Source organism: Mus pahari, chromosome 17 (genome assembly GCF_900095145.1).
Source record: "Mus pahari chromosome 17, PAHARI_EIJ_v1.1, whole genome shotgun sequence".
Classification (NCBI taxonomy): domain Eukaryota; kingdom Metazoa; phylum Chordata; class Mammalia; order Rodentia; family Muridae; genus Mus; species Mus pahari.
Window position 1 is genome coordinate 44,391,395 of NC_034606.1, and position 20,793 is coordinate 44,412,187.

Genomic DNA, 20,793 nt, shown 5'->3' on the forward strand with positions numbered 1-20,793 from the left:
GGGTGAAGGCCTTAATGTAACCTTAAAGACTGCTCAAAAAAGGAGGTCCTAAGGTCCTGGCCTGAGATTCCCTTCTCCAAGGGTGTCTTAGTCAGGGTTTCTATTCACAAAACCACACAGTATAAAACCAGCCAGTACAACTGATCCCTTGTCAACTTGGCACACAAATACATCACTATTAAACCTTAACCCTGGGCCCTCAACACCATCATCCCCTCGCCGCTGCGACCTCCAAGCCGCCCACCCCCTTCCCCCTCCTAGACCTGCAGCAGTGCCAGCCTGGGCATGAGCGCTTGCCCGTGTGCGCACGCCTGGCTCGGACCCGCCCCTGTGCTCCCTGCAGGAACATGACAGGGTCAGTGGCTGACAGCAACACTGTGGTGAAACTTGATGTCAGACCCTTAAACAACTTCCTGGGTTCTCCAGTTCAAGCCATCGTGTACTTCCCACGACTGATAATTCCATTTTGTGGGCACATTAAAGGTGGCACAAGACCACGCAAGAAGGTATTAGTGATGGGCATCATAGATCTTAACCCCGAAAGCTATGCTGTCGGCTTGACCCGTGGTGACCCTGAAGATCCTCCTGCTGATGTGGTGATTAAACTCAAAGTTGTGTTCCTTAGAAACTCTTGTATCTCAGGAGAAAGAGGCGAAGAACAGTTGTCACCTTACTTTCCATTCGTCCCAGACCAGCCATTCAGGGTGAGATTCTTTACCAGCACCCACGATTCAGAGTGTTTGTGGATGGGCACCAACTTTTTGATTTTTTTATCATCGTATTCAAACACTATCTGCAATTGACACCATAAAGATCAACGGGGACCTCCAGATCACCAAACTTGGCTGATATTTAAAGCACTTCTATTTCAAATGTGATCGATCAGTTGACACAACTCCATGTCTGAGAGAAATGTCCTAGCCAGATCTGGAGACTTAAAGGAAAACAAAAACAAAGACAGACTTTGCAGCCTCTTTCTGTGCAGTTTCAGTCCAGAATGACAACTTTCAACTGTGGTTTGCCCAGAAGAAAGCTCACAAGAAAGACACTGAGCCATTATGCCCAGAATAAAGTAATACATTTGTGCTGGGTTTTAATCAGACTAAACTAAAAAGGATTTGTGATGATTTGTGATGTGGTAGCGATTACTCATCATTTCAAAGCAAGGTGATATTTAGAAACAAATCTGCTAAAGACCTTAAAAAAACAACAGCACATCAACTCAATGCATTTCTGCACTGATGTGAAATTGCGTAGCACAACCGACATTTAGTCAGGGTATTTACATAGACTGTAGACTGTGCAAGGTTTGGTTCTTAGGTTTTCGTTGTTGTTGTTGTTGTTGTTGTTTGGGGTTTTTTTTTTTTTTTTTTTTTTGGTTTTTGGCACAGCATCATGTTAACTTGAATTTTAAAAATAAGTAAATAAACCTCAACCCTTACTTTCTTATTCATTCCAGTCTTAACAAATTCTTGCATATTAAAATTTCAATCTCTTTAAAATATCCAGTCTCTTAGAATTCAAAGTCTTCTTACAGTTCAAAGTCCCTTAACTGTAGGCTCCACTAAAATACTTTCTTCCTTCCAGAGGGAAAAATATCAGGGCACAGTCACCATCAAAAGCAAAACCAAACTCTAACTGTCCAATGTCTGGGATCCACTCACAATCTGGGCTCCTCCAAGGGCCTGGGTCACTTCTCCAGCTCTGCCCTTTGTAGCACACACCTTGTCTTCTAGGCTCCGGCTGCCTGTACTCCACTGCTGCTGCTGTTCTTGGTGGTCATCTCAGGGCACTGGCATCTCCAAAACACTGCTGTCTTCTGCTGCAGCTAGGCTTCACCAACAGCCTCTCATAGGCTCTCTCCATGGAGCCAAGCCTCAACTCCTTTGCATGACCCCTTCAGTCCTGGACCATCAATTGAAACTGAGGCTGAACCTTCACCAATGGCTTCTATGGCCTCTAGGCGCTGAGCCTCAGCTGCTCTTCATGACCCCTTCATGCCTTCAAAGCCAGTACCACCTGGGTGACTCTTACACATTACCAAGTCCAGCTGAAGCACAAGGTACAACCTNGGCTATCTCTGGAACACAGCCTCTGTGCTCTCAGNAAACACTTCCCAGAAGATGTCACCTCAGTGATGATGGTCTCATCTTAATCACTGGTAATTTCTTAGTTCCAGCGAACCAGCATCAATAATCCCAGTAACACAAAGGTCCACTTTAGTGGTTCTGGTATCTTGTTATTAATCACAGCTGATTCTTCAGCCCCAGCTAACCAGAACCACAGAATCTCTACAAGCAGAACAGCAATAGCCCTGGTAAGTCTTTAATCTTCTCTCTGAAATTTCACAAGCCAGGCCTCCATCTTCTGCACTGTTCTCAACATTAACTTCCAAGCTCCTACACAACATCCCACAGAGCTCTTAACACCGAATGACTCTTCTAGCCAAAAGTTCCAAAGTCCTTCCACAGTCCTCCCCAAAACATGTCAGGTTGTCAGAAGAATACACCACTATGCTGGTACCAATTTGTCTTAGTCAGGGTTTCTTCTATTCCTGCACAAACACCACGACCAAGAAGCAAGTTGGGGAGGAAAGGGTGTATTCAGCTTACATTTCCACATTGCTGTTCATCACCGGAGTCAGGACTGGAACTCAAGCAGGTCAGGAAGCAGGAGCTGATGCAGGGCCATGGAGGGATGTTACTTACTGGCTTGCTTCCCCTGGCTTGCTCAGCTTGCTTTCTTATAGAACCCGAGACTACCAGCCCAGGGACAGCCCCACCCACCATGGGCCCTCCCTCCCTTGATCACTAATTGAGAAAATGCCTTACAGCTGGATCTCATGGAGGCATTTCCTCAAGGGAGGCTCCATTCTCTGTGATAACTCCAGCTTGTGTCAAGATGACACACAAACCCAGCCATTACACCAGGGGATCTCCATCTCCAAGACTTTGTCCCCAAATCAGACACCTTCACTCCCACTGTGTCCACTTCCTTTATTTTTTTATCATTTACAAAAAGTTAAACAGGGGTGCAGTTGGGACAGAGGTGGGAGAGGGGGTGCTTCCCATTGGGGCACAGGCAGAAAGAGAATGGAAGGCAAGATGCTGGAATCCTGGAAGAGTCATTGGGTCCCGAAAGCAATACGCTGCTCTGTGCTTCCACCCGCTTCTGCCTGCTTCCTGTTGCAAGCCCAGCCCTCAGGGAAATCCTGGGCTAGGGGCAGAGGGGTAAGAATGGTCCTCTGGGTTGGCGCCTGGCATCTCGGATCCTCTGCTGCCGCCGCCGCCGGATAGAATAGCTCTGGGCAGGTGTACTGGGCCACCTTAGGCCCCGGCGGAGGGCTTCGCCTCAGCGGATGAGGGGTGCTGAGCGGTCGTTGGTGACCGTGGGACGCAGCTTCACGGTGGCAAAGGGATTTGTGCCCCTGTGGGGGATAGGCTGGGATGAGAGGTGCTGTCCCCATTGGCTCAGGGCCAGGCGGCTGCTTCTTGCCGCCCTCCTGCTTTGAGTCACCTGCTCCCATCTGGTCTCCTGCCCGCGGCACTCACCGTGGAAAGAGCTCTGGGGGGTTCTGTTCCCAGGACATAAGTTTCTGCATGGAGGGAGGGCAGGTTCAGGGGCGAAGGGAAGACGGGGGTCCCACCACTCACCCCAGGAGAGCACAGAACTGGGAGGTAGAGGCCCTGCAGGGCCAGCTTTGAGAACAACTGTGCAGCCAAAATTCTGGTTTCACAGTTGAGAAAGTTCTAGGCTTTGCACAGTGCCTGGGGCTCACTGCCCTTGCAAGGTAAGGCTGGTGACCCCGTGGTCCCAGCCCACTCCTTCACCACCAATTCCCTCCCATCCCCCGGAGAGCAGTGGTCAAGGTCTCCCCGGCTGGGCTAGTCCATAGGTCTGGCCAGGCCGAGGACAGGTGGGGCTGACCTTGACGTCGGTGGCTGCCCCCATGCTGCCCACACTGCTGCGCCTGCTGCTGGGTAAGGGCGGGGGTGCGGGGCTGGGGGCACGGCTGGGGACACGGCTCGGGGTCCGGGAGCGGGACTGACTGTCCCAGTATTCCGAAGACGCTGTGGGATTGCCTGGCCGGTCCAAGAGGTCATCAAGGCTGTGGCTGCCCCGGAGGGGGTAGGACCTGAGTCAGAGAAAGCAGGCAGGCCTGGTGGTCCCCTCCCACCTGCCGGGCCTGAGGCTGGGGAGCAGGGGCTGTGAAGGGGGCCCTGACAGGAAGTTCTCCAAAGCCCAAAGAGGCCAGACTCATTATCTCATGGATGCCTCCTGAAGGGGAGGCAGGGATGCCCTGGGGGGCACCACCCCACCAACTAAGGTACCTGGAAGGCAGTTCATTCATTGGGCTCATGGGGGCCACGGAGTTCATAGGGGCCACGGGGTTCATGGGATTCACTGGTATCTCCTCCAAAGGCTTCACGTAGGCCTCAGGGAACCAGCCACTCCTGTAGGGCAGACACCAAGGGTCCCTTGAGCCAGCGTGGCTTTCGCAGTAGTCTGGGCCAAACCGAACCTGTGGTACTTAGCCTCATGCCCCACCAGGGGCTGAGGCTCCTGGGAGAGCAGCAGTTGGAAGCTGTTCAAGGTCACCCGGTGATGTCCCTCAGCCGTGGGCCCCCTGGTTATTTCTCTGACTCACTGCTCCGCACCGGTTTGGAGTCGGCCCAGGCTAGTGGGTTGCCAGTATGAGGGACCCCAGCCACCAGTCCTGGTACTCCTTAATCTTTCAGAAAGCCCATGGGCAGCAGATGTTGGGAGGATCTTCTCCAAAGAGTACCCCTCATCCAAAAGTGGCTGACCTAACAAGCCGGGCCCAGTGAGACGACGCTTGCTCTAACCTCCGCCCTGCTGCTGGGTAGGGCAGTAGTATCTAGTAGGCTTTGTGCAAGACTCTACAAATCATCTGTGGTGCATTGTGGGTCGGCATGGCACCCGCTGCAAGCCTGCAGTTCAGGCCCCCAGTCACCTCTGCTCCTGGTCCACAGGACACGGAGGAGTCTTGACTTCCACTCTTAAGTGGAAGCCATGTTACCTCCCTTAGGCCCCACCTCTGCTCACCCACCCATAATTCACCTGGGCAGCCACCCACGGGCCTCCTGAAGTATATCCACTGGGGCACTGGTCACCCATCAGTCCACCCCCTATCTAGTCAGTCCCTCTCCCACTCGGTACATACAGATGTTCACACCCACATCTTACTCTGCCCCTCCCCACCCGGTTTCTCTCTCTTCTACTCCACTTCCACCTGGACCCCACATGACCCCCCCTCAGCCCTCCGTCACCAGTCCTTTTATCATCCACCACCCCCAGACTCCTGTAGGAGGGCGCCCAGCGGTCACCTCTTGGCCCTTCAGGGTTCATGCATTGGCCTCTATTGAAGATAGAGAGAGGTGCAGGCTGAGCCACACCCTGTCCGTCCTGCAGAAACCAGAGCCCTGCATACTCTGTAGTGCGCCACCAGTCCCTCCCTGTGCTCCAGGTTGTGTGGAGACTCCGAGGTGTCTGTTTCTCCCGCCTCCACATTAGGGTGTAGAAAAGCCCGAGTAAATTCTTCAGGGCTGTGAGCTATTCAATGTCTCCATCTCTATCTCACTCAGCTCCAGCACAGGAGGGCGCAGAGGGGCGCACAGAAGGCTCGAAGGCAGGGGTTTTGTTGAGCCCCTCGCATCTCAGAGCCCGCTGCCCATCCAACCCATCTGCCCTCTTATTTGACTCATCTCAGCCCTAGGAGCAGCTGAGAAAACTGAGGCTGACAGAAGCAGAAGAGGAGGCCGGGAAACCTCAGTGGAGCGCAGACCCTGGGGCTCCACTCACGCGGACGAGCCCTCCAGCTTGCCGTAGAGCCAGCCATTCTGAGCTTCGGGCACCAGCACCTCAACTACGTCTCCAGCCGAGAAGCGCAGCAGCGTGTGGTTGGCACCCTCCGAGTGGGAGACCAGGGCGCGGACTCTCCTGGCGCCGACGCCGCCCAGGCGCTCGCCGAAGGAATTGGACCGCGAGCGCTGGGTGCTGCTAGCGTAGAGCGAGGCTGCGGGGATGAGAGTGGAAGTTCTGTGAGCAGTTTATCCTCCATCCTTCCTGCTGAAGCCCAACTCATAGCCCCTTCCCAGCCCGCCCCCTGCACCCTTGGGTGCTAGGTACCCACAGGCCGACGGCGTCCGGGGCAGCGATCGGCGGTCTGGCTCCAACTGGGACGCGGACCTCGCCTCGGCGGGCTCGGGGCCGTAGGAGCCGGAGCCGTGCCGGCTGCGGGGGGAGCCGTACTCTCCCAGGGGCCTCGGGGGCTGCGAGGGGAGAGGGCAGGGGGTGGGGCGGGAGGGGCGGAGCCTCGCTAGCCCCGCCCCCAACCCCAGTCCCAGGCGTCGGCGTAAGGGTTGGGGACACGGTGGGGCCACCATAGTGGTGCTGAGGCGACCCCCCGGCGCCAGGGCGCTAAGGGCGCGGCGTAGAGCGGGGGCGCAGGGGGCGGCGGGCTCCAGGCGCAGGGCGGCGGCGCCCAGGGCCCAGAGAAGGGCGGCGGGGGCGCGAAGGGCGGCGGGGGCGGCCAGGGCCTCACCATGTCCAGCCGGGTGGGCGTCAGGCGGCCCGAGGGGTAGGGCGGCCCCAGCGCGGGGCCCAGAAGCCCCGGAGAGTGGGCACGCGACGGGCTGCGGCTGGCCTCCGACTGCTCCTTCCATAGCAGGACGCGGTTCTGTAGCATCCCCCGGGCCTGGCGGGAGACACTGGGTCAAGCGTGGCTCGCAGACCCCGGAGCCCTACAGGTGTGACATCTTGTGGATTCCTTAAGCACCCCACCCCTTATTCCAGAGTCTGCCTTTTTCGTGAAAAAGGCCCGCGCCCCAGCCCTTGCAGAGGCAGCTGGGGCAGCCCAGTTCTGCTGGGCTTAACCACACCCACTGAGGTTTGCCCACCTTTCCCTGGCTCATTGCTAACTAAGAAAATCAAGGGCCTGTCAGGCTCTGGGCTTTATAGGGGGCTATGGCCCTTCACCATGCACGTATCTCTCTGGGTCCCAATCTAAGCAAGGTGGATGCTTTATCTATTAAAAGAAGAAGAAAAAAAGGTCGAACTCGGAAGTTTGAGCAAAGTGTCTAAGCCGTATGTGGGTCTCCTGGACAAAGTGTCTAGGCCGTGTTTGGGTCTCCCGAACACCTGGCTAGCTAGATGAGCCCACAACTATCGAGTTCCGGGTTCATTAAGAAGACTGCCTTGGGGCTGGTGAGATGGTTCAGTGGTTAAGAGCGCCGACTGCTCTTCCAAAGGTCCTGAGTTCAAATCCCAGCAACCACATGGTGGCTCACAACCATCTGTAACGAAATCTGACGCCCTCTTCTGGAATGTCTGAAGACAGCTACAGTGTACTTACATATAATAAATAAATAAATAAATGAATAAATAAATAAATAAATAAATATTAAAAAAAAAAAAAGAAGAAGACTGCCTTGGTTAATAAAGCAGGGAGATCAATCAATGAAGACACCTGGCTTTATTTTTATCTCCTTGGCTCACTGGTCTGGTCTCCCTGAGCAGCAGGAGCGCCCCCTATGGTCACCTTTCAAGGATTTCTCCTTGGCAGCTGGAGCCGCTGCTGGCAGATTCAGAGCAGTGGCCACAGACCCTGGGTTGTAGGAGCAACTGGTCCAGCAGGCCTGGATAGATATCATGTTTCCCTGCAGCCGGTAATTAGCAGAGGAGCTCAGGGAGGCGCTTCAGGTGTGGCTGGCACATGAGGCCTTCGCTGATGTTTTAGAGGGACTTTAACACACTTTGAGAAGCCCTAGTCAGGACTAAAACATCAAGGCTGGCCTGGCAGAACTGACTGTTCTGAGCTCTGCCCAGCCCTGTTAAACAGCACCCAGGCAAAGGCAGAATGGAGCTGGACTTCCAAAACCAGAGACAACACCATGCAAGAATCTAAGAATAGACAGTAGAGTGGAAAGGAGATTCTCGGCTAAGAGCCCCTAAGTGTGAAAAGAAGAGATGACTCAGAGGGTAAGCCCGGTGGCCCAAATGTGTGAGCTGAACATTTCTACAGCGAGATGGGAGGTGGAGACAGGAGACTGACAGGCCAGCTGGGCCTGGGGTACGAAGTGCAGCAGCAGAAGCGACAAGAGATCCTGTCTCAACAAGGTAGAAGGTGAGAACCCACTGACCACACATGCACCGTGGCACATGTATGCAGCATACACACAAATACATGCATACACACAAATACATCAATTTCTTTTAAAAAAAAAAATAGGGCTGGGGTGTCCTGTGGGTGGTAGAGTGTTAGCTTAGCATGCACGAAGCCTCGAAGCTCCATCCTGGGCACGGCATAAGCTAAGCACGATGACGAAGGCCTTAATCCCAGTGCTCAGGAGGTCGAGGCCGAGAGATCGGGAGTTTAAGGTGGTGCAGGGAAGGCCTACCTTGGTGGCACTCTCTGTAATCCCATCGCTCAGGAGTCAGAGGCAGGAGAATAGCTGCAAGTTTGAGTCTATCCTGGTCTGCATAGCAAGTTCGAAGCTAACCTGGGTTATTACAGAGTCATGGGTCACCATCAAGGTTTTTTCCAGAACAGAAGGAAGCTCCCGTCAGCAAACTGGGACACAGCTCCAGGGTAGGCACGCGCCTAGCACGTGTCAGCCCCTGTGGTTCACTCCTAGCATTGTAAGAAAACCAGATGAAGACTGAAGACCCAGCTCCGTGGGTAGAGCGTTAGGGATGGGAGTTTGAATTCTCCAGAAGCTCTAAACCCCAGCAAGTCCTAGATTCCCTCTCGAGCAGGCTAGCTAGCCTGGCAGATCCAGCTCCAGTGAGTTCTGGGTTCAGCAAGAGAGCCTGACCTCAGTGTGGTGGTATGGCCCTATATGCTCATGTGTTTGAATGTTTGGCCCATAGGGAGGGGCACTATTAGGAGGTGTGGTCTTTTTTGGAGTGGGTGTGGTCTTGTTCGAGGAAGTGTGTCACTGCAGGGGCGGGGTTTAAGGTCATCTCTGCTCAAGCTAGGCCCAGTGTGACACACAGTCAGTCTCCTGCTCTCTGTGAACAAGATGTAGAACTCTCAGCTCCTCTAGCACCACATCTGCCTGCATGCTGCCATGCTTCCCACTCTGGCGATAACGGTCTAAACCTCTGAACCTGCAAGCCAGCCCCAATGATGAAATGTTTTCCTTTATAAGGGTTACTTTGATCATGGTGTCTCTTCACAGCAATTAAACCCTAACTAAGACACCCAGTAAGCAAGTTGGAGAAGACGATGACATGAGACATCAACCTCAGACCCTACTACACACATGTGGGATGGTGCGCTGTGCGCAGACAGCCTGGAACCCAGGAGCCCCGGTGGGCGGTGATTTCCACCTGCATTGGATGGAAGGAGTTCGGCCACACCTCCTGGGCACCTGGCTCCTGTCACCTAGCTACGCCTCCCACAGCCCCCTGCAGAGAGGTAAGTGGCTTCATAGTAGTTGTACCAAACCCTCCCACATGCAAATAAGGTTTCCACAAACCCTCAGTCCAAGCCAATGAGAAGCACCTGCTGTCAAACCCTGAGCCATCCCCAAACTGTGGATAAAAAAGAAGGTCGGACTGGGACGTTTGAGCAAAACAAAGTGTCTAAGCCATACGTGGGTCTTCCGGACAGAGTGTCTAAGCCGTAGGTGTCCCGGACAACTGGCTAGCTAGATGAACCCAATGACTATCGAGCTCCAGGTTCATCAAGAAGACTGCCTTGGTTAACCAACTCTCCAGAGGGGTCTTACTCCATGTTACACCACATCCATCTCCTGGTCAGTCTGTTCCAGACATTAGACACAGCTCCAAAGACTAGAAAAGGGACCCAAACTCCTCAAAACAAAGCTTGGCGTGGCTTTTAAGGTTTCTAACAACAGGGAGGATAAGACTAAAGGAAAAAGAAAGAGACCGTGGAAAGGACCCGAGAGAATGTCACGCCTGCTTCCAATTCCCGGCAGAGAGTCTCAACAAAACCCAGCCTGGTTCTTGCTTTTGATGCAGTCCAGTTGACCATTGGGCTGAGGCGTGTCCTAACCCACGGCCATCCTTTAAGGCTCTCCCAGCTGTGGGCAATGGGGCCACTGGAAGATGAATTCTAGGTCTGGTCAAAATTGACGCCCTTCCCACAACTTCTGACAAGATTCCTCTCCCAACGTCTTGGTCAAATGAAGGGGGCCTGCGTTCTTGGCCTCCAGCCAAGTCCAGCTTGTCAAAACTCAGGGAGAACGGAATAGCAGCTGGTACAAAGATCCCTTCATACTAAACACAGAGGCTGCTGTCTCTTTACTAAGTGTCGTGGGCTAGCCCAAACCTAACAATAACAGGAGCCTCAGGCATCCCCCATAATCCACCATGTACCCCTGACTTAGCCAGCCTGCTTGGCCACACACCCTTCACGCACCCCTACCCTAATGCCTCAATACACACGCGTGCTGTTAGGCCAGGGTCTCTAGTCTAAGCTAAGGGTTTCCAAATTCATCTCTCCCCTGAGGATGCTCCCCATTTTCCTCCACCCACCCCCCCCCCGCTAGCCTGAACTGAGGTGACATCCCCACCCAAAGCCCTTTGTCCTCCATCAACCCTCTAGTCTGGGACACCCCAAATCCCTCAGTAACTGACCATCATGGTCCTGTCTTTCTAACCTCAAAAGACCCTCTGCCTTTGTCATCGGGACCAATATCCTCTCACCCCCCCCCCCCCCCCCCCGTGGTCATAAGCCCATCTTTATGTGATTACTACAATCAGCCCCTTTAACCTCCACCAACTAAAGCCCAACAGCACTTATCACGTGGTCCAGGACCTCTGCAAAACCAAGCAGGCCACTGCTCTCTCTAACCTGTACACACGCTCTCTTCCACCCCCTCCTCTGCTGCCTTCTTTTCTATCACCCCCTCCACCCTGCACCCCAATCCTGCTTCATCTTCCCCCTGGGAGGTTCTGAGCCCTGCACACCCAGCTCTTCCGTGCCCCTTCCCCTCCACACACACACATGCACATGCACACGCACACACACACACACACACACACACACGCACACACACAGAGAGAGAGAGAGAGAGAAAGAGAGAGAGAGAGAGAGAGAGAGACCAGTCTCTACCACTCCTCAACCCTCCTGAACTCTCTAGCCCTTTGGGATAGAGGGTCTCCTGAGATAGGGCTCCGATCTGCCAGCCATCCATCACCCACTCTGTCTCACATACCCCATGCCAGACTAGAGGAGCCCCCTGCCTCTCCACCGCACCCCACAACCATGAGTGAGCTGCTTGGATTCCCCCCTCCCCCAATCCCCTGCTGCTCAGCCTCTTTATGAAGCCATTTAGGGGCCCTTGGAGAAGCCACTCTTGCCCTTCCCACTCCTTCTTGTCTCCCAAAAAATGTATTCTCTCATGAACCTCTACATGAGCATCTCCAGACCTACACGAGCCCTCTGCCTCTTTTATGTGCTAACCAAGGACAAGCCCTTGCCAAAAATTCTGCCCCAAAGTGGGGGACACATATCTTCAATAGCCAATTGCTTCAAACAGTTAGACATGGCCACCAGACACTGGCTCTGTCTCCAGGCACGTCCCACGGTGGCACTGCTTGTCCCCGAGGCAAACAAAAATCTCACTTCCCAGCCCCATCCTCCCCTCCCCCCATCAGTCACCCTCCTTTCCCTATGCTATTCTCATTTAGGGTCTGACTTCCCCACGCCTTCCTATTGGACCCCAACCAGATATCTGAGCCGTACCTACTCCTCAATCCTGCCGCACTGCTCCCTAGGGACCCCTCCATGTCCTCAGATCCCCTTCACTCTTGCTCTGAGACACTCTACCTCTCTTCTAACTCTTTGCCCACAGGGTCCCAATTGATACGACTAAATGACTTCAAGAAGAGACCTACAAAGATTTCATTTTGCTCCTGGACCGGATAAGACTCATGCGCTGTTGTGACTGCCTTCAGACAGGGTGTGTCCCTCAGAAACATAACAATGGTGATGTGTAAACTGATTTTGCTAGTCCAGGGGCATAGACAGGAGCACCCACACAGGGACAGAGTCCGTTCATCTATTGAACGGGGGGGGGGGGACATAAGGCTGACATAATTTGGGAGCTAACCATTATATATCCACGGGGCAAATGGCCCCTCCAAACTTCACAGTTGTTTCTAAGGGCCAATGCCATTCCTGTTTCTGTGAGCACAAACTACCTGTCTCTGAGCACCCCAGCCTACCAACTCCCTCCCGGGATGGAGACCCCATAATCACCCCAGCCTACCAACTCACTCCCGGGATGGGGACCTCACAATTACAGTCACTCCTTCTTTAATTCCAGCATCTCATAAAAAATGATCCAGGTGGCAAATTCCAGCCCTACCTCACTGCCCATGGCTTACCCAGAGCTGTGGAAGGATTTCTGGACTTGCCCGAGAGCCAGCCAAATGCCACGTGCCGGACCGTCCTCCCCACCCTGATGCAAACCAACCTGCCAGTAGACGACTCCTGCTTAGCTTAGATCGGTGAGGTTGTATACAACCAGAAACAAATAGTACCCGGTTGGTTCCCATGGCAAGGGCATCAAATGGGACTTGCTTTGTGGGTCAGGAGGGCACTTAACAGTTGCCACCCTGAAGGGCAATGTGCCACAGTCTTCCTCAAGCTAGGGTTGGATGTTCTCCCAGGATATAACGTTCATCAGTTTCTTGTCCATAAGATCAGGAGAAAGACAAGCCCCAGGCCACACTTCTACTCCTAGCGGGGCACCAATGACAGAGCTCCAACAGGTACAACACGGTCAACATGGTCAAGCCTGTCAGATAAAGGAAGGCCTGATCCTGGTACAACAAAGCAACATTACCCTGCGTCATAACATAGATTCCCTGGCTACAGCGGTCCTCCAAAACCATAGAGGACTCCTCTTAAGGACTGCCAAAGGGAGGCCTCCGTCCTTCCTAACAGAAGGGTGCTGTTTCCATGTGAACTACTCTGGCTGAATAGAGAAAACGCTCGGCAACAGCCTCCTGCACAGGAAAGGGTGGGCAATATTTCCTGGAAGGACGCCTGACTGCCTGGGGACTGTGGGTGGCCCCGTTGGCAGTCCGGTCGCTGTGACTGTGCTAGCTTTCCTGCCCTTTCAGCTGTCTCACCAAGTTCCTCTGACAAACACGGCAAGCTTTCGCCACCGAGAGAGTTACAGAAATTCTTCATGAGGGAAAAGGCCAGTCTCTATCCCACCTGGTAGGGACCTCAACAACACATCCCTTCCATTTCGGAGGTCTTTGGCCCTCCCCTTAGTCTCTTTAGCCTTCCAGAGTTGGAATCTGTTGCGTAACACCCTCAGGTCATGAGGAATTGAGTCTGTCTGCCTCTGCCTGACTTTTCTGACCCCACAGGAATCAGATCTGGGGTGTCCCACATCCCAGGTAGGACAGAGGACATGCTTCCTGTTGTCTGTGCACAGAGGTTGGTTTGACTCACACATGGGTCCCTCCTGAGCAGCAGGTAACACTGGAGGTTGGATGTTAGCTGTTCCGGACACAGGCAGAAAGCAACTTCCTCCCAAAGGCGAGATGCAGTGGCCACCAAGCTGGGAAGTGATACCTAGTTTTTAGCATTTAGGGAAAGGCAGACCAACACACAGATGCCACCTCATGCCACAGAGGATGCTTGGCCCATGGGAAGTGGCACTATCCGGAGGTGTGGCCTTGTTGGAGCAAGTGTGTCACTGTCTAGGTGGGCTTTGAGGGCTTCTAGTGTTCAGGCTCCGCCCAGGGCAGGAGACTCTCCTCCTGGCTGCCTTTGCATGATACAAAACTCTAGGCTCCTCCTGCAGCACTATATCTGCCTGCATGATGCCATGCTTCCCACCATGATAATGGACTGAACCTCTGCAAGTGTAAGCCAGTCCCAAGTAAATGTTGTCCTTTATAAGAGTGGCTGTGGGGGCTGGTGAGATGGCTCAGCGGGTAAGAGCACCCATTACTCTTCCAAAGGTCATGAGTTCAAATCCCAGCAACCACATGGTGGCTCACAACCATCTGTAACAAGATCTGATGCCCTTTTCTGGAGTGTCTGAAGACAGCTTACATATAATAAATAAATAAATCTTTAAAAAAAAAAAGAGTGGCTGTGGTCATGGTGTCTATTCCAAGCAATAAAACCCTAAGTAAGACCATTGCTAAAGGAAAAATGACTATAATAAGGGGCAGGTGAGGGTGTGGCGAGATCACAGACTGATAGGCGAAAGGGTATAGGATTTAGGATGAGTATCAGGAAGTTTCTCAAATGGTTGAATGTGACACTATCATAGGGCCAAGCACTCCCATAGCTGAATACCTAAGGGAAATGAGAACCCGTCACACAGTGGCTCTATTAAGGATGTTTTGAACGGCCTTCTCCCTCCGGCAACCAGAGGGGATTGGACATCCAGTGGGACTCACTTCTGCAGAGAGAAGAAAGCCAGTATCAAGGGCCTCACATCCAATGGCTCCTTTGCTATGAATGCCCACAACGGGCCACTCTCCGGCAAGTGATCAGGGTCGTGCAGAGCAGAAGACCAGATGGGGAGTGGCAGCAGGGGACCGGGCTGGCCTCTGCACTTGATTGTGGTTGTGTTGTGTACTGTACATCTAGTGGAAAACTGCTAGTCATCTGTGGTGTGAGTGGGTGGATGGCCATAGCATCCCTTGAAAGAATATAAGAAATGATGTATCCGTGACTGTGGGAATGACAGAGAAGGCAGTATGAGGACCAAACAGTGACTCAACCAGGCTGACAAGAATGAGGGGTAAAGGAGGGAAGGACAAGTGTGGTGCAGAGTCAGCTCAGGTCAGCTAGGAAGATACACCCTAGAGCAGTGGTTCTCAACCTTCCTAACGCCGCAACCCTTTAATACAGTTCCTCATGCTGTAGTGACCCCCAGACATAGTTATTTTTGTTGCTACTTCATAGGTGTCATTTTGCTACGGTTATGAATCATAGTGTGAATAAATATCTGTGTTTTCCAATGGCCTTAGGCAACCACTATGAAAAGATCAATCAACCCTAAAGGGGCCGTGACCCCCAGGTTGAGAACCCTACCCTAGGTGTAGCCGGTATCGGCTTGAATAGGAGCAGTGGAATTCCAATTTAGAAGTTAGGCTGTGGGCTGCGGATGCAGCTCTGCTGGTAGAGTACCCGCCTGCACGAGTGAAGATAGCCCCTCCTGAGCTCAGTCTCTAGCACCACACGACCCTGTGTATGGTGGAGCGTGCCTGTCACCCCAGGACTTGGAGAAAGAGGAAGGAGGGTCAGACGTTAAAGTTCATCTTTAGTTACACAGTGGGTTAGAAGCCAACATGGGCTAGATGAGACCCTGCGTCAAGGAAAAAAGAGGAGGAGGGAGGTCAGAAATAAGGGAAAAGAAGGGAGAAAAGAGGAAACCATCATCATCATCATCATCATCATCATCATCATCATCACAGGTTGTCAGACTGGTCAAACGCCAAAACCCTTAGTCCACATGTTGTTAACAGAAATCCGTACATAAAAAGAAACAAGATCAATGTTAGAATTAGAGTGCAATTAAAAGCATAAAACCAGACTAAGAGAACGTCAAACACACACACACACACACACACACACACACACACACACACACAAAGATGATATTTATGGGAAGTCTAATACTCTTAAGCCTCAAACCACAAAACAACATGATAACTAAATACAGAAAACAAACGTATTAGCAGTCCGATACAATTGAGAAAATCGAACTGTTCTAAGGACCGCACGAAGCTTCAAGGGGTTCACTTAGACGACACAATTAATGTCTTATTGTTGAACAAGCCTATCACTGAATGTAAGGAGGGTGGGCATACACATTCAAGATTTTTTTTTTTAAATGGGGGGGGGAGGCAGCAAAACAACCCTTTGTAAAGGAGATTGTGGCAAAAGCCTGAGGAGCTGAGTTTGATTCCTGGAAGTCAATAAAAATTGAAAGGCAACCAACTTCACAGAGCGATCCTCTGACCTAATTAAATAAGTGACTTGAATTTGAATGCATAAACATGCATGTGTATGCAAAACAAACCATGAATTAACAATACATGCAAATGAACACAGTAACAGCGTGGCGAGATTAATTTCTACTCAGATGAAGAAAGCAAAGGAGAAGGAAGGAACGTTTGTGCCTGCGTCCGGTGTCCTGCGCAGCCGCACAGCCAACCCGGGAGGGCGTGGCTTGCTCTCCCCAGCCAGACTCACCCGGCCCAAGAACTGCAGGAAAGTGTTGGAGAGCAGCAGGTGCTTCTCAGCCAGGAAGCGGTAGCGCCGCTTCTCCTCCAGCTCGGCGGCGCGCTTGCTCTCGGACACGAAGGCCTGCATCTGTGCGTGCAACCGGTTCACACTCTCCTGGGGGCAGGAGAAGATTCTGGCTGGGGGCCTGAGCCCTTCTGACTTAGAAGTCCCTTCTCCAACCCTCCCCCGAACACGCAGTTTGCATCTTCATCCTGTGACCCACTGGCCTGGGAACCATGGCTCTGTCTCTGGTACTCTGCGCAGGGGCGTGCAGAGGTTGCCATAGAGACGGCGGTTTATGGAAACAGGGATGGGACGATGAGTGATGCTCTCCTTGGAAGGGGAAGAAGGAGACTGGAGTTCACTAAAAGGCTCTAAAGGAAGTAGAGGTTGAATCTTGGGTTTGGATTCCAGAAACAGAGGCAGGGATAGAAACTGGGAGTGACCTTGACAGGGACTGGATACTTCTTTCCAGGCATGCTGTGGATGGGACGGTTTGCTCAGCGGGGCCAATGGTCTCACTTTCTCAGTGAGGCTGAGGAAGGGAGGGATGCGGAGGGTGGCCGTCGGTGACTATCCAGCTGTGCTCCCCACAGTGGAGCAGCTCACAAGGGTGCTATGTTTCCCCTAGGGACCTGTCCCCAGACCCTCACACCTTCATCTCCCGCGCATTCTTGTCTCTCTTGCGTTCCATGCGCCATAGCTCAGACATGCACTTCTCCAGGTTGGCCGCTCGGTGGCGATACTCAATCTCGTAGTGCTGGCAGCTATCCTGGGGTAGGGCAGAGACACACAGGGGATCCTCACATTAAAGAGGTCAGGGCTCAAAGTAATGGACCGAGGGGCCCAGATGGGACTATGTATAATCCGGGGCAGATGGATGCTTGGCGCTGCCCTGTGTGGCCCCTCTATTGCAAGGGGTATATGTGTGTCCTGCCTAGGAGGGGCTGGGGTAGAGGGACAGACTTACTTTGATGAACTGCATGTCCAGCTTGGTGTTCTTCTCCATGTGCTGAAGCAGGTCTCCGTGGAATGTCTGCACCTGAGTGGGGCACAGGATGGGTGTGACCAGCGTGTCCTTTGACCCAGACCCCAACAGATTTGCTTGTTATCACAATGCTCCCCACCTCTAAAAAAAATCAATTCCTCCTGGCAGTGGTGGCACACGCCTTTAATCCCAGCACTCAGGGTTTCTCTGTATAGCCCTGCCTGTCCTGGAACTCACTCTGTAGACCAGGCTGGCCTTGAACTCAGAAATCCGCCCGCCGCTGCCTCCTGAGTGCTGGGATTAAAGGTGTGCNCCACCACGCCTGGCTGGTCTGATGAGTTCTAATGCTATGGACTGGGTAAGGTCCTGGCGTGTCCCTATACCCTCTGTCAGGCTCTCTGAGGCCTCCTGATGCTGGGAAGGAGTCAGGCCTGAGCCATTGGGTATTGGCTCCTGGGGAACAAGGTTATCCCCATCCTTCCATCACGTTCGCTTCCGACAGCTCTGCATGTCTTTCCTGTTATCTTTTCTTCCCCTGTGTAAGGCTTCCTGCTGCCCTGAGCCCTTCCCCTGGGGCTAAGATACCACACAGGAAAGGAATTCAGGGAACCCAGGTGTAGAAAGTTAGTATACTAGAACAGGCTGAAGGTTCTCCCGTGGCTACTCCTGAGAACTTGTTGTGACTGGTCTCCCAGTGCCAGTCTAGCCCTTGAACGACACCTGCCACTGCCAGCCTGTGCCTGGGGAATGCTTATAAAAATAAGAACTAGAAATATGGATCATTCTAGAAATATCGAGTGTTTCTGCTGGACAGGACTACTGGTCAGGGGCAGAGCTCCTTACACTTAACATCCTTTTCCACGCTGCCCACCTTCTGATGCTGACTGGCATCAAAGAGACAGTCCGGGATTTCCAGGCAGACACATCTGGGTGTTCCTGCACACCCCTGTCCCTAGCCCAACCCGCCAAAATAAGCCACGGAGCTTAGGGAAAGTGTGCGGTTGGGCAGATTCTGAAACCAAAGGCACTCTGTGACAGCAGTAAAGACAGTGAATGGTAGAAATGTAGAAACAGCCTTGAACCCCTTGGAAAGTCACAGAATATTTTAAATGGACCAAGCTAACACACTGGACATGCTCAGAACACTTTAACAGGGAGAGCCTGCCTGTGGAGACCGTGACACAGGAAGCCACAGAACTTCAGGAGTGTGCATGAGTGGGAAGCAGAGCAGCTCGGCCTGACACTCTGGCTGCAGAAGTCCCTTATTGTGTCCCTCAGGAGCCCGTGGGGTTAATCAGCACAGTGGCAAAGCCGAGTCTCTTTTCTTTGCTGCTCATGTGTGCTCTGCCTGTGTTCTCGTGCCTTGGATTCTGTGGAGGGCAACATGGCTCCCTCTGTTTTCCGTCCTGTGTGAACCGAGGCACAAATTCCATGGACAAGGACAATAGATCCGGACAGTCATATCTCAACCCCTCCCACTGTGGTGGCCAAAGGTGCAGAAGACACAGGCTCACTTATCAGAGGGGAGTCAAGTGCCACAGGGTGCATGATAGTCTCCCTCAGGCTGAAGTGGTCCTTCAGAGAGACTGAGCTGAAGCAAAGGTGTTCGCTACAGGACTGCCTGTCATCAGCAGGTGGCTTGGGACACACACACACACACACACACACACACACACACACACACACACACCATAACACACAGAGTCACCAATTCTAGGGAAGGCACACTCACAGCATAAGAGGGTCCTATGAGGTCATCACAGAAAGGCACAGGAAACTGAAGCCAGCTGCACAGCACAGAGCAGGCCATGAAGCCCTGTGAGGGCCAGCAAGCTCACCGAGAACTCTCGCCATAGAGGCCAGGAGCTGCCCTGCCTCTCTTCACAGTGTCAAACCCAGAGCCCCGCCCGTGCCTGGCTAGCTCTACCACTGAGGTACATCCTCAGCTGGATAAGGAGCCTTTGGGAAGCTGCCTCAATGGTACAAGCCTGGCCCTTGTCCTCCGGTGTCCCGGGTCAGCCACCAGGCCAATAGCAGTGCTTTCCCAGTTCTCCAATGACAGTCACCCCCCAACACTGCATTCCCTGTCAGTCCACACAGCGGACACTTGCCCTCCCGCAGAGGCCTCCCTTCAGCTCTGCCTAGCCCAGCTCTTCCTCTCCCTGCTAAGGTGACCTCCTGACGCCGGAAGTGCAGGCTGTGGGGCTCTGCTTCTGTTGCACCCTGGGAAGCAATTTTTGATAAATCCCAGACGCACAGCTCAGACCCCCATCCCAACATACAAGGCCTGGCTTTCCAGATCTCGTATTCCGTGTTAAAAAGAACCTCCACGGCCAGGAGCCCCGTGGGTCTAGGTCAGCAGTTCTTAACCTGTGGGTTGTGACCCCGTCAGGGGCACATATTAAATATTCAGTATATCAGATATTTGCATTGAGATTCATAACAGTGGAAAGATGATAGTTATGAAGTGGCAACACAAATAATATTATGGTTGCAGGGATCACCACAACACGAGGAACTGTATTAAAGGGTCGCAGCATTAGGAAGGTTGGGAACCCCTGGTCTCATTGGTCAGTCTGATTATCAGTCTCAACTTCTCCCTCTCACATCTGCCCTCCATCTCTGAGAGAATCCTGACGGCTCTCTTTAGTCTGGTCTCTTCCAAGCATCACCCAACGCACAGCCACCCCTTCCCTGACCACATCACCCCTCCCCAAGGGATTGCCCCTGCTGTCTTTTCTCCTTCTGTCCTTCTTCCCTGTGCTAAAGATCTGAGTAAGCATGGGAACCACACCCATCCTATTAGAATAGAAGTCAAGCAATAAACAACTGAGGTTTAATTTTTTGAGACACGGTCTTGCTATGTATCCCAGGCTATCCTTGAACTTAAAATTCTCCTGCCTTAGCCTCTGGGGTGTTACGATTAGAGGTACTCACCACTTCACCTAGCTAATCAATGAACTATTGGAAAATGGAGTTGGTAATACTGTTTACAATGACTTCAAATACATCAAATAGGGTTGGGGGCGGGGAACCTCAGTGGGTGAAGCTCTTGCTGAGCAGTTGTGGGGATCTGAGTTCGCATCCCTAGGACCCTTTACTGTGTAAAGCAGTACACAGTAGCACAGGGAATCCCAGCGAACCTCTGGCAAGATGGAAGGGAGACAGGAGACTCCCTGGAAGCTCACAGACCAGTTGGCCTGGTGTAGGCCCTGACAGAACAACAAAGAAGACATATCCCAAACAAGGTGAAGGCAGGGACTGGGACCTGGGGTTGTCCTCTGCCCTCCACAACCGTGCAGTGGCACGGCACACCCAGTACTCACGCACAAATGAACGCATTCATATACAGCACGCACCATTCACACAGAGATTTTAAAATATCAGATAAACAGATAAACAGGAACTCGCTTATCCTAGGATATGTAACAATGCTAGACTGAAAAATGATACATCACTTAGAAAAATAAAGGGGAAGCCAGGCGTGGTGGCACACGCCTTTAATCCCAGCACTTGGGAGGCAGAGACAGGCGGATTTCTGAGT

The 20,793-nt window shown here is 52.6% G+C and overlaps 1 protein-coding gene and 1 pseudogene across 1 annotated transcript in view; one reads left to right on the forward strand and one right to left on the reverse strand.

Annotated features, from left to right (window-relative positions):
- Positions 1-347: 347 nt before the first annotated feature.
- On the forward strand, positions 348-849 carry LOC110335341 (annotated as a pseudogene).
- A 2,161-nt stretch (positions 850-3,010) lies between these two features.
- Baiap2l2 (BAI1 associated protein 2 like 2) overlaps positions 3,011-20,793 on the reverse strand; it is a 27,862-nt gene continuing 10,079 nt past the window's right edge. Inside the window, exons 5-14 of the mRNA XM_021217254.2 lie at positions 17,232-17,303; positions 16,917-17,033; positions 16,229-16,375; positions 6,566-6,718; positions 6,155-6,293; positions 5,824-6,037; positions 4,332-4,454; positions 3,928-4,135; positions 3,552-3,595; positions 3,011-3,427 (exon numbers count right to left, since the gene is read on the reverse strand). Of these exons, the coding sequence (XP_021072913.1) occupies positions 3,352-3,427; positions 3,552-3,595; positions 3,928-4,135; positions 4,332-4,454; positions 5,824-6,037; positions 6,155-6,293; positions 6,566-6,718; positions 16,229-16,375; positions 16,917-17,033; positions 17,232-17,303 (1,293 nt within the window). The 3' untranslated portion in view covers positions 3,011-3,351. The remainder of the gene's footprint in view (positions 3,428-3,551; positions 3,596-3,927; positions 4,136-4,331; positions 4,455-5,823; positions 6,038-6,154; positions 6,294-6,565; positions 6,719-16,228; positions 16,376-16,916; positions 17,034-17,231; positions 17,304-20,793) is intronic.